The 13,855-nt window shown below is 43.1% G+C and overlaps 1 protein-coding gene across 4 annotated transcripts in view; it reads left to right on the forward strand.

The window, feature by feature from the left end:
- SUV39H2 (SUV39H2 histone lysine methyltransferase) overlaps nucleotides 1-13,855 on the forward strand; it is a 23,187-nt gene continuing 9,332 nt past the window's right edge. The window contains exons 1-2 of one of the 4 annotated variants that reach the window (XM_055543878.1): nucleotides 1-199; nucleotides 2,893-3,038. In XM_055543878.1, coding sequence (XP_055399853.1) covers nucleotides 169-199; nucleotides 2,893-3,038 — 177 coding nt within the window. In that variant the 5' untranslated portion in view covers nucleotides 1-168. Of the gene's footprint in view, nucleotides 200-566; nucleotides 587-815; nucleotides 1,061-2,892; nucleotides 3,039-13,855 lie in introns of those variants that run through there. The other 3 variants (XM_055543880.1, XM_055543877.1, XM_055543879.1) reach the window with 3 other exon arrangements.

Genomic DNA, 13,855 nt, shown 5'->3' on the forward strand with positions numbered 1-13,855 from the left:
CGCACTTGCCGCCGCGGCTGGGACGGCCGCCGCTGACGTCAGGACGCCTCGCGGGTTCTAGGCCCCCGCCCGGGCTCCCGAGTTCCGCGCGGGCTGTGCGGGGGCGGGGCGTTGGGCCAACTGAGCTATCCCGTCAGACCGCGCCAGTTTGAATGAAAGCTCCTCAAGATGGCGGCGGCCGGGGCCGAGGCGCCAGGAGGTGAGGGCTGGAGAGCGGCGCCCCGCACTGTCCCCTGTCCGCCGGGCAAACTCCCGAGGCCCGGGAAGCGGGGTCGGAACGCGCGGGCCGGCCGCAACTCGACGCGGCGAGACACCGCCTTCCGCGCGGCTGACACTGCGGCCCCCAGACGCGCGCCGAGGGCTCCTCCCTGCCCCCGGCCCCTGACCCTCCTCGCGGCTCGGCCCGCCCGCTGCCCGCAATCTCTTCCCGCGCCCGGCCCTCGCGAGGCCCGGCCCCCGCCCTCCGCTGCCGTCCCACGGACCCGGCGGCCCAGCCCCCGCCGCTGGCCGGCCCAGAAACCCCACCCCTCCCGACCGCTGTTTGGGGGCATCCGGGTGGCTACGGCGGATCCTTGGGCGCCTCGAGGTCCGTGGACACGAGGGGGGCGCGACTCCTTTGTGATGGTTTGAGCGGGACGTTTGCGGTCGGGCTGGTTTTGGAACTGGGAGCGGTAGGATCCCGGTGGTGTGGGTGTGACCTCAGTGTCGGAGGAACAGAGAGAGGTCGGGGCTGAGACGTGTGAAGGCTAAGAAAGGAAATGAGTGAGGATGTACCCCGATTCGTACGCACGGGGAGGACCGGTTCCCCTTTGGAGGAAGTCCCACTAAGTGGGTACTGGAGGCGTTAGCCCCTGGCTCACGGGAATCGTCATCCCCGCCGGGAGGGAACTTGCGTGCTATTTCTGTGGTCGCCAAAGAATTCGGTACTGAACGTGTGTTTGTGCGCGCGCTCCAAGACTGGAACTTTCAATGCCTTCTGAAACGGAAAGGTGTTTTCCAGCACTGCGCCTCTCCGCATGGATTATGGACTCATTATCGTCCAACTTTTCCTCCGCTAGGGGTTAGTGTGAACTTCTAGTGTCAAGTTTTTGTGGTGGTCATGAAATGTTTACTCTTACCAATGAATTCTCTTTCTACGTTATTAGAGACAGTCAGATTGGTTACCATGGGGGTTGCGGTGTCGTGTGTTCCAAGTTTTCTTACTCTCAAAACTAGCATTTCCGTGGAGGGTTGCGTCTTGAATTCTTCTGTTACTTGCACTAAGTGAAAATGTCTAAGCAGACATACACCTTGGGTAGAAAGTCCAGGTGATCAGGATAACGAGGTTAACTCCACACAAAACATCCTGAGGCTTTTTAAATGGAAGGGATGGATATAAGGGAGGGGGGGGGTTGTATTTCCACTACTCCCCTACCCTCAAACCACCCCTCAAATTTTTTAGGGGAAAATACATTTCACTTTCTTGATCTAGAACTGAGTTCTTTTTTGGGGGGTGGGGCGGCTGGAAATCATATTTCAGGTTTTCTGACCATGAGACCCCTGAGTGAGTTTGGGAGGGCGAGGAACGGGTATACTAGGAACAGCTCTTCTCTCTTCCTGGGAAATTACCTCCAAACCCAAAAGGTTATCACAACTACCTTGGAGAGCTGCCAAGTAAAGCGTGCGTTTACTGATGGGCTTTGTTTGGTTTACTCCCAGTTTACTTCAGCCCTCACATTTTTTTTCAGTGAAGCTGAAACGCGGAAAGATGGAAACCTCCCTCAAGTCATGTAGCTAGGGGGCCTCGCGGGGGCTGGAACAGAGGACCCTTGATCCTCTCTGGGGCTTCTCGTGGCACTAGCCGGAAAGCCAAGTTTATTCTGTGTTTCTAAACGTCAGTTTGTGTTAACCTATTTTAAAAAAATATATTTATTTACTTAATTTGGCTGCGCCAGGTCTTAGTTGGAGGTACACCGTATCTTTTGTCTTAGATGCAGAGTATGGGATCTAGTTCCCTGACCAGGAGTGAATCTGGGCCCCTGTATTGGGAGCTTGGAGTCTTAGCCGCTGGATCACCACCCTGTGTTAACCTGTTTTTAATGCAGTGTGGTGGCATACTCTTCACAGGAATTTGAGGGTAGACTCTTCCACAGCACTGTTACTGGCTTCTAGAAGGTTGATGATGAGAGTATCTAATTTTCTTCAGGCTTGGTGTAAATTGAATACTCTGTATTGTCATCCTTGGCTTTGAAAACAATACAGGAAGTGAGTATTACAAAACTCAATATACTCTTCATTATTTTATTGTAGCCCTTGGGTTAATTTACCTTGCTAAACTACATTGCTGCATGGGCAAAATTGAAGTTAAAACTTCATACAACCTTCTCAAATAGGAAAAGTGGATCATATGATGTCACGAGTATATAACTATAGAATTAGATTTCAGTTCTTATTGCTGGACAAAGAGAAAGGGAAAATTACTTTTTAACAATGTAAGATTATTTTTGAATATATTTAAGATGTATCTCTAACTAATAATTTTGTGCTTGAGGTCTACATTTGACTAAAACAGCAGTTCTATATAGAATACAATGAAAAAGTTAAAAATACTATCCCAGCCTATCTATGTGTAATCTTATGAAAGCTTATAGACATGAAACATTTTGTTCAGGTGGCCTAGTGGAAATTGATATAGTAGGGCAGACACACATGAGAAAATCCAGGAAGAAATATTTACTAAAATAGTTCTTCAGTGGTTAAATTTTCTTAGACATGTAAATGGTTTCTTGAATTTTTAGTCTTATAAAATTGCCAGTTGAAGGGTGGGGATATAGAAATCAAGATTTTTTTGTTTTGTTTTATTTTAATTGAGTAGCTATTTCATTAGTAAAGAATTCTATTTTCTTATTGTAGCTTGGTGTGTGCCTTGCCTAGTTTCACTTGATACTCTTCAGGAATTATGTAGAAAAGAAAAACTCACATGTAAATCGATTGGAATCACCAAAAGGAATCTAAACAATTATGAGGTGGAATACTTGTGTGACTACAAGGTAGTAAAGGTAAGGCAAATATCTAGACCCTTAAAAAAGACCTAATCAGACCTCCCTTTAGAATTTCATATTTCTGTAACATAAAAATAACCTTAAAAGTAAGCAAAGCTCTTCTTAATGGTTACAGTTCTTAGCCATGATAAATTTATATGTCCTGTCATCTGTTTTGCCAACTAACATTGAAAGGATTTTGAAGCATAAAATGTTCTTACATTCAAATATTTCAAGGTACTTATGTCATTGTACATCCAACTCTTGATTATCTCCATGTGGATTACCAGAGCAAATGTTTTAGCTCAGATTGGCTTCTCCTGTCATTCGTTTTGTTCCTGAATCATATTTCCCCACTATCACCTGAGATTAACCTAGAAATTCAAGCCAATTTTAATGTTACCAAATCTCAAGAAGCATCACCATTTGTATTTCCTGCCGTCCTGTCAAACTCCAGATAGCAATGAGGTTTTGTTGTGCAGTAGGACAGCCTGGAGTTCAGTCATTTCTAGCCTTTGTCTAGTACCTTGTGATTCCAGAAAAGTCATTTAACTTCCCTGGGCCTCCCTGTGTTTCTGTTTCTCTTGAAAATGACAGGGTTCTTCAAGAAGCTCTTAGAATCTAAACTTTACCATATACTTTTGAGTAATTCATTTCTCCATTGCCTACCTATTCTGTAAGAACTCTGGTTGTTCATCTGTCAGTTCTTCTGGATGAATGAATCAAATCCTGTTTCCTTGTTTTCCTTCTCTTTCATCTTCCATATGGATTCTGCCATTAAATCAAATTCTTCTTTTGAAGCATCCATCTTCTTTTGGTCTCACTGGCTTCCTCACTCAGTGGAATGTTGTGATGAAGCATTTCACCTACCTAGCAACTAAACAACAAAATTTTACCTACACTGTCAGCACTCTCTGTACTCAGGGTAGTAGTCTTCAACCCGCAGACAGCCCAGTCCTCTGCCATTTCAGTTTCTAAACTCTTGGCTGGCTAGTATAGCTGCAGGGGTCATATAATCACACTTCTTGGCTCCATTATATATTCTTTCTGTTCTCACACTGCTCAGTTCCACTGGACAAGCTTTTTATCTTTCTCTTGCTTCTTCCATTCTTGTCATCAGTTTTCCCAATTATAACTTTTCTGGTCTTCTTACTCTGTCCCTCACCCTATCAGCTGCAGACTTCTACCTCTTTGGATCCTTCAAGTATGACCTCTCAACTTACTTCACACCAGTTATCTGTATCTTTGTTCAGAGGTTGCACCTATTTTTCTTTTTTTTCCCCTGCCCATCCCCTTTAGAACTTTGCTTAATCTTTGATGTCTTTTTTTTAATCAAGTGCTATTTTTCCACTGGTTTATCTTAATTGATAAATCAGATTTTCCCTAATCTTTCTTTGATCTTGCATCCCCACTCAAGCATTTCCTATCTTTTCCTTCTTCCTCATTTCCCATCAACTTTTAAATACAGCTTTATTGACATATGATTCACATACCCTACAATTCACCAGTTGAAGCTGTACAGTTCAAAGCTTTTTGCACACTCACAGAATTATTCTAAAATTGGTTGTAGCAGTGGTTGCACATTTTCATTAACCTAAAAAGAAACCCCATACTGCTTAGCCATCACCCCCCAAACCTCTCCAGATCTTTTTCCCATTAACCCTCAGCAACCACTAGTCTACTTTCTGTCTCAATAGATGTCCCTATTTGGACATTTCATGTACATGGAATCATGTAGTATGTATGTGGTCCTTTATGATTGGCTTCTTGCACTTAGCATAATATTTTCAAGGTTCATTCATACTGTACTAGATATCAGTACCTTTTTTATTGCCAAATATGTCATTATATGGACATAGCACATTTGATTCATCTGTTTATTACTTCATGGACATTTGGGTTGTTTCTCTCTGGGGGCTGTTATAGATAATGTTATGAACATTCACGTGCAAGTCATGGTGTGGGCATGTTTTCATTTCTCTTGGATATATACCTAGGAGATGAGCTGTTGGGTCATATGGTACCTGTGTGGTTTAACCATCTGAGGAACTGCCAAACTGTTTTCCAAAGTGACCTCACCATTTTACATTCCCACCACCAGTGTATGAAGGTTTTGATTTCTCCACATCTTCACCAATACCTGTTATCTGACTTTGATTATAGCTGTCCTACTGGGTGTGGAACATCTCATTCTTTCGATTTGCATTTCTCTGATGGCTAATGATGCTGAACATCTGCTCCAGTGCTTATAGCCATTTGTGTATCTTCTTTAGAGAACTATCTATGCAGATCCTTTACCTATTTTTTAAAGTTTTTTAAAATTTATTATTTATTTTTGTCTGCACTGAGTCTTCGTTGCTGTGCAGGCTTTCTCTAGTTGTGGTAAGCAGGGGCTACTCTCTAGTTGTGGTACACAGGCTTCTCACTGTGGTGGCTTCTCTCGTTGCGGAGCCAGGCTCTAGGGCACAGGTTCAGGGTTAATGGTGCACGGGCTTAGTGGCCCCATGTATGTAGGGTCTTCTTGGACCAGGGATGGAATCTGTGTTCCTTTCATTGGTAGGCTGATTCTTTACCACCGTATCACCAAGGAGGTCCCTACCTATTTTTTTTGAATTGGGTTGTCTTTTTCTTACTGAGTTGTACTAGTTCTTTGTATATTCTAGATAGTCCCTTATCAGATACACAGATTGCAAAAAGTTTGTGCTGTAGCTTGCTTGTAGTTTCTCGTCTTACTTTTTAACCCACTCCAGTTTGATTTATGCTCCTATCAGTGACCTCCTGATTGCCACATTTGAGGACCTCAGATCTGTTCTCCTTCTTTGCAACGTCCTACCCTGTTGGCTACTCTTTCTTCCTTGAACCTCTTGTCCTGGAGATTCCGCCTCTTCCATGTACTAGTTGCATGACCTTCAATATATTACCTGGTTCTCTTTCCTTTGGTTTCTTCCCTGAGATGAATGGACAGTACGACCTCATAGGATTTCTGTTAGCAGACTGACCCGTGGTGGTCATGTGGGAGCAGCATGTGCTGTCATTGTTTCTCACCTCAATCTCCACTCTTTCCACCACCAGTTTCTCTTAACGTTCTATCTGAAGCTCCTTTGGTGTCTCTTGCCTGTCCTTCCTCTGAAATGTCGATACGTACTTGTCAAGGCGCTCTCCTCGGCCCTCTTCTCACCTGGAATCTGCTCTGTGGACGGCCTCTTCTTGGTGGTCTCTACTTACATTGATTTGGCTGCTGCTGCTGCTAAGTCGCTTCAGTCGTGTCCGACTCTGTGGAACCCCAGAGACGGCAGCCCACCAGGCTCCTTTCCCTGGGATTCTCCAGGCAAGAACACTGGAGGGGGTTGCCATTTCCTTCTCCAGTGCATGAAAGTGGAAAGTGAAAGTGAAGTCGCTCAGTCATGTCTGACTCTTCGCGACCCCATGGACTGCAGCCTATCAGGCTCCTCCGTCCATGAGATTTTCCAGGCAAGAGTACTAGTGACCCTCAAATCTCTGTGAAGCATTGTGTTCTTTTTGAGCTTCATTTCAAACTGGGCACCCTGTAGGTAACCACACTGAACATATTCAAAACTGTACCCATTTTCCCCATCAAACCTGCATCCTGATCTAGTGTCCCCTATCTAGCTTCATCGAATTATAATCTTCACAGTGACCTATCCTTATAAATTCTTCTTTCCTCCCTACCCTCTAAATCTAATAGGTCATCTGATTATATGGTCTCTACCTCTTAGAGACCATATGTCTCTGTTGTTTGCTGTTAATTCCTGATCCACTTTAATAGAGAGTTAATTACCAAGGAATCTGTGCTTACATTGAAGGAGCTGCCAATCTTTTTTCTTATTCAGAATTCTTAGTCTTACAGTTCAGTTTGGGTAACTTTTGCTGTCCTTCAACCTTCTCCTTTTGGTTTCTTACTTTGGAATAAGCATGCTTCCCGCACGTATGTCCTCGACAACCCACTTATATCCCTCACTTCTTCTGCCTAACACAGGTTATTGAGTCTGTAAGCCAGTATTACTTCAGTATATGTCTACCTTTTCTGTCTGTGTCTCTCTGTCTTATAGTCAGGGCAGGTGAGAGATCTTATGACCCTGTCCTTTTCTTAAATATTCCCCCCCATTTAACTCATAAAAGAGATTGTTCAGCACCATATTCTTCAGAGTCATTAGTTTCTGAAACACAGAAACTAATTGCACCTTCTGATTGCACTAGGACCTTCCTTTAGCCCTTTCAGTGGCTCCCTGGTGTCTGCCAATCTAAGCTGAGTCCTTTTGGACTGATGTTTTCTGTCATTGGGCCTCCAAACCCCTTTCCAGCTTCATCTCCTATAACATATCCTACTTCCCAACCACACTGATATTCTAGAAAGTTCTTCCATGTAGCTAAGGCTTACTGAATGTGTAGTATGGGCTGAGCAGTCTTCTGAGCATTGAGAATTTAGCTTAACAACAGACAGAGCTTATATTCTAATTCCTGAACACATCATACACCTTGGTGCCTTTTGACTTTTCTCATCCACTTCTCTCTGAAACATTGTTTTTCTTCTCTCCTTTGCAAAATCCTGCATGCCTGCAAAGTTCAGCTGAAAGGTTACACCAACCACAGAGGCTCCTTCCTTGCTCATCTCAGCAAAATTACTTTATGTTCAGGATAAGCACTGTTCTTGTCATTATTCTAAAACTTTTCCCATTTTGTGGCTTTGTTTCATACCTTCCCTGCTTAACTATCAACGATTTGAGGGCCAAGACTATGTCTTACTATAAACCATAGTATACAGTGGGTATTTAGTTCATGGTTGATGAATTGGTTTTTTATGTCAGTGGTTTCTCCAGTCCTCACAATGACCTTTGGACCATGTCTTCATAGCTTCATGCTTAAATGACAGCACCAATTTACTGACTGATGTCTGCCGATTCATCTTTCTGTAGTCTCACTCAGTAAACATTTGAGATTCTTCTTTGTATCAGGTGCTACATTAGGCAATGGGAACATAAAGATTAATGAGAAATGGTCCTGAACCTTAAGGAACTCACAGCCCAGTGAACAAGATTGATGAGTAAACCATCCAAGGCTGTATAGACTAGTAAGCACTAGGACAGGCATCCTGACATGATTGATGGGAGGAAGGCCTAGGCTGACTCAGAGAAGGCTTCCTGGAAAAGATAACATCCAGCTGGGACCTCGTAACACGAATGGAGTCTTTCCTTAAGGCTTTAGCACAGAGAATGGAGGGGAAGGATCTGGGATTTGGAGATGGTGAGAGACAAGTGAAGGAACTCCAGCCATCCTACTGCAGAGAGCATCATCTGGTTCTAAAAAGTGTGACACTATATTCAGAGGGTTTTCTCTTCTCAGTGAGGGAGAGAGCGGATTAGCAGGAAGGGAAATGACACATGTACAACTTACATGTTCTGAAAGGCTGTTGTAATGTAGGCGAGAAGTGATTGTGTTTGAACTAAAGTACTAACAATCAAGATGAAAAGAAGTAGATGATTTGCTTAATTATCAAGGATGTAAAATTTCAGTCTGTGGTTTAGCAGTCAGGGTGTTGGCTGGGGATCCAGCACTGGAAAGCTTGCAGTGGTGTTGGTAGTAGTCCTGTTCACCAAGACCCAGGAATACAGGAAGATGAGGCTTAATATAAGGAGGAGTAGGATAGGGGGCCAGATTGAGGTTGGAGAAGAAGGTTGAGAACATTTAAATGTGAGCTGAACCAGTAGGTGGTTGGAAGTGAAGTGAAGTGAAGTGAAGTCGCTCAGTCGTGTCCAACTCTGCAACCCCATGGACTGTAGCCTACCAGGCTCCTCTGACCACAGGATTTTCCAGGCAAGAGTACTGGAGTGGGTTGTCATTTCCTTCTCCAGGGGATCTTCCCAACTCCGGGATCAGGCCCAGGTGTCCCACATTGCTGGCAGACTCTTGACCCTCTAAGCCAACTTGAAGAAAACAGGTGGTTGGAAATGTGGCTTTAAATCAAGAGTGAGAACTGACTGGTGCCATGGCCCTTGAAGTGATTGGTGGAAGAATGGGGACTGAAGCCCCGGGACTGGGTACACTTACCCCTTCATTAACCCACAGATATTTCTCCAGTCTTCTACCACCTATCATGTCACACCCTGGGCACTAGCAATCTCAGTGGTGAATGACACAGAAGTATGGTCCCTGATGTCATGGAGTTTGCCTTTTGGTGAATGTAGAAAAACCTTAACTATCACTGTACCAAGAACTGAATAATAGTTGAGATGAGGCTAGTGTAACAGAAGGCGGTAACTCATCCTGGAGAGAGTAGGCAGTTGTCCATGAGGAACTGATTTCAGACTTAGTACTAAAGGGTGTAGAGATAATGGGGAAAGGTCTTGAGTCAGAAGAGAGCCTGACTCCTGCAAAGACTTTGAAGTACGGATGGAACATAATAAGCCAGAAGGATTGAAATGCGGCTGGAAGGATAGGGCAGGGCCCAGAAAGTGCCACTTCTTGTAGGCAGAGAGAGGAATTTTTGACTCTAAGTTCTGATCAGGGGAGTAACATGGGAGAGAGGGGTCAGGAAGGGGGCTGTTGCACCATGAGTGGATTGAAAGGATAAGAGGCCCATTACAGTAATCCACGCAAAAAAAATGGGAGATGAGCCAAGATCGAGGAACAGGAAGGGGTACTCACAGGGAAGAACTGTCCAAGGACAGGCACAACCTGGCAAGAAAGGTAGGAGAATCAGAAGAGTAAACCACGGAAGCCTGAGGAGCAGTTCTTGTCAGCAAGACAGAGTGATGACCAGCGGGGTCAAAGCAGAAGTAGAACGTTACCCTCTGGACTGAGTAGTGGACACTGATGTCCTGAGAGCATTTCTGTGGTTTGGATAGAAGAAGCCAAAATAGAATGAATTAAAGAATAAGTTGGAAATGAGAAAGTAAGGTCAAGTAGCGTGGGCAACTCTTCAAGAACTCTCACTTTCAAATATGGATGTGTAGGGTCTAAGAGTATTGATAATTTAATTTAAAAAAATATCTGACTAGATAATGTGAATTTTAAAATTGAATGTTATAAAGCATTTTATACTGAAAAAAAATCTTCCATTCCTTGACCTTAGTCTCTGATCTCTACACTTTTAGTAATTTATCATATCTTTTAGAGGTCCCTTCTTTATTCAAGCATTTATATCTCAAAGGAGGTTTAGTTTAATTTTGCTTTTAAAAAATTAGGGGAGAGTCAGATGCTAGTGAAAATCAGGAGAGAGCAAGAAACTGAAGAGACAGGAGAGGGAAGGAATTGATGGAGGAAGGGCATCTCTCCTGCCGTATCCTTGGTCCCCTTCGTCTCTAGTTCCATGTCCATGGAAGGATGGAAAGTCGAAAGTCAGGGCTATGTGCTCCCGAAAATAATAGGGGGAGGCGGGGGATAGGGACCCGGAAGAAAATGGTGAAGGTCTGGAATAGCCAACTCAGGACGGGGAAGGAATACCAACTGGGGGAACAACGGGACGGTTACCATGATGGGCTCCTGTTGGGGTCCAGTGGAACTCAAAGGATGTGAACTGGAGTCTCGGTGCTATGTGATTTTTTTTTTTTTTTAATGCCACATGTTTGCCATTGTTGCCCCTTCATGCAGAAAAATTTGTGACAAAACTGGGTGCTCTTTATTGACAAACTCAGCTCATCAGTGAAGAAGTCCTTAGGAATCAAATATTAAAGAAATATTACCTAAAGGTTTGACTTCTTAAAGTTTCCAGGTCATTCTCTGTCTCTAGGACTAGCACTAGACTGAATGACACATATTAACAAAATATCCACATTTCACCATAGTCATATTCCTTAAAGACAACTGCAATTAGGGTGGTTTGTTAAGAAATGGAATAATAGAAATCATTAGACTAAAACCCAAATTGTAGAGGTCAGGAAAACAGAACTCCAAGAAGGACTTTTCCAGGGTCATGTTGTTCATTTGTGTCAGTTTTGGGCCTCTAACCCAATCCTCACAATATGTATACTTTCTCAATTAGTGGTGCGAAAATCCAGTGACTTTCCATTGACCAGAATAATTCTCAAACTGTGTTCCCATGTAACAGTGTGATTTTCATATTCAGATTCATGCTCTTGTACCAGTGGCACCCCACTCCAGTGTTCTTGCCTGGAAAATCCCATGGATAGAGGAGCCTGGTGGGCTGCAGTCCATGGGGTCACTAAGAGTCGGACAAGACTGAGCGACTTCACTTTCACTTTTCACTTTCATGCATTGGAGAAGGAAATGGCAACCCACTCCAGTGTTCTTGCCTGGAGAATCCCAGGGACGGGGGAGCCTGGTGGGCTGCCGTCTGTGGGGTCCCACAGAGTCGGATACGACTGAAGCGACTTAGCAGCAGCAGCTCTTCTACCATTAATATTGAATATTATGATCTCAAAACTTGCAGGGGAAAATTAGCTAATGAGAGGTAGATTTTAATTGTTTTTCTTTTTTGTGCTCCCACATATATGCATTTTAAAGAGTTTGTGCTTGCTACCTCTTACTGGCTACAAGCAACAGGTAACAGATACTAACAGACATTTAAAAAAAAACACCATGAATTGTTATCTTCAGGTTAAATTGAACAGCTTGTATTTCTTTTAAGGATTCATATGGTTACTATTGTGATTTTTTAATATTGCGTACATATTGGTAGTCACAGTTTTTGTTACACATTCAGAAATGTTTAGTAAGTGCCTAGGATATAGTGGGGAATTCTGCTTGGTGCTAGGGCTACCAGGAATAAGATTGCTTCCCTCCTGCAAATGAGTTGGCCAGTATTGATTTGGCCAAAATATTTGTTTGGGTTCTTCCATCAGATTGTACAGAAAACCCAAACGAACTTTTTGGCTAACCGAACAGTTTCTATTAGAAATGGGAACACAAGTTGGCAATAATCAGTCCTCCTTGGGCAAGAGTGGCAAGGAAGACTCCACAGGAGAGAGGACATTTGAGCTGAGTTTTAAAAATGGGTGAGTTTTTCTGCACAGAAAAGATGAGACTGAAATAGGTGTTCAATAGACAAATGGAAGCAGACATTCTAACTAGAAATAACTGTGAGCAGAGCAACATAAAGGTAGGAAGACAGCAGTTCAGTGTGGCTAGAGGGTGGTATGTGAATGGGGCCATATTGGAACACTGAGTCAGGGGAGCATCAAAGACCCAATCAAGAATAATCTTTGTTATAATTGGAAGTTTGAGTTAATTCTTTAGGCAGTGGGGAAGCCATTAAAATTTTTTAGCAAGAAAATAACAGAATGACTGGTACTGTGGTGGGGGGGTGCTTTTTGTTTTTATTAAAAATCTACACAGTAGAGAAGGATAGATGGATTGTTGTTAGTCTGGAGGCAGGGAAAACAGTAGGAGATCAGTGCCATAATCTGGGCAAGACTGAAGGCTTGAAGTAAATAGCATTATGTTAATAGAGATGGGTGAAAGGATCTAAGGAAGCTTGCTGATGGGGGATTGAAGGGAAGAAAGACATGAGATTGACCTCCTGATTTGCAGCTTGTGTGACCAGGTAGAGGAGGGTAAGGCTGCTTTGAGGAGAATACAGAGGGGAACTGCTTAGGAACAGCAGTGGTGAGTTCCCTGTGGGTAGATGAAGAACCTACGGGACATCTAGTAAGTCAGTGACTCCATGGGGTTGCAGCTCAAATTCTGGGAGTGTCAGCATACAGTTAAAACCATTGGAGTAATGAGGTTGCCCAGAGAGAACGTTTAGAGGAAGAATTCTTAGACTAGAATCCAAATATCCTGAAATTACCCATTGTATCATACATGTAACTTTTGATAGGGGAAAGTCTGTAGCTCTCTGGAGATTCTCAAAAGAGACAAACACTTGTTTAGTGTGAAAAGGGACCAAGGACAGAATCCTGAGTGACTACATTGTTTTAAGTGATGAGCAGAGATCTCAGCAAAGAAGGCAGAGAAGGAACAAAAATGGAGAGAGAACTATGATATCAAAGCCTAAGGAATGGTCAGATGAGGACTGAATTGGCTTGACAGTTGGAAGATTGGTAAAATGTTCTAATAGACAAGATAAAATTAAATGTATTTATTTTGAATGACACTTCCTACAGAAACACCGTGGTTTCTAAGTGTTGTTAAAACCATTAGCCTACAATAAAGCTCTGATGCCTCAGTCAGGTGTTCAAGGCTATCCCAAATTTGCTCTTCCCTTGCTGTTGCAGTTTAATCTCTCGCTTCAGTGTTCTCAACCTCAAAGCTAGCTAAATCTGTCTCTTCACTGTTTTCTGGATACTTCATGCAAATCTTAGCTCCAAGCTTCGCTTGTGTTTCTCATCCTGCCTGCCCTGTGCCCTGCCCAACAAACGCTATCAGTCTTTCACAGCGTAGTTTGTTCTGCTTCCTGTGCCTTTTTCTCATTGACCTATATTGATTTCCTTCTTTATGTTTTAGTGGTATTTATTGTCTTACTTTTTTTGGCCTTTAAAGTTGTACCACCTCGCATTGCTCTTTATTTTACATACTACTGCCTTCCTTTCCCAATGAGATTTTACACTTAAAGGCTAATATTATCTTACATCTCATCCCGCCCCCTAGTGACTGAACTTCCATATGCTCATTATAGACACTAAAATATTTGAATGAATTTAACCTAAGCCAAACATAGTGGGGGAAAATGTCTTGAAGAAAAAATTTCATGTGATGCATTCCAAATTATACAGGAGTGATTAATGGATCATTTTTATGACTCCATTCCATTTTTATAGGTAATCAAGAGTTGACTGCATGTCTGAATAAGATAATTGACATCCTGTGAGACTTAAGAAATTTTTGACTTTTATTTGAGAGTTTAGGGTATTGAAGTC

This window comes from Bubalus kerabau, chromosome 13 (assembly GCF_029407905.1).
Source record: "Bubalus kerabau isolate K-KA32 ecotype Philippines breed swamp buffalo chromosome 13, PCC_UOA_SB_1v2, whole genome shotgun sequence".
Lineage (NCBI taxonomy): Eukaryota > Metazoa > Chordata > Mammalia > Artiodactyla > Bovidae > Bubalus > Bubalus kerabau.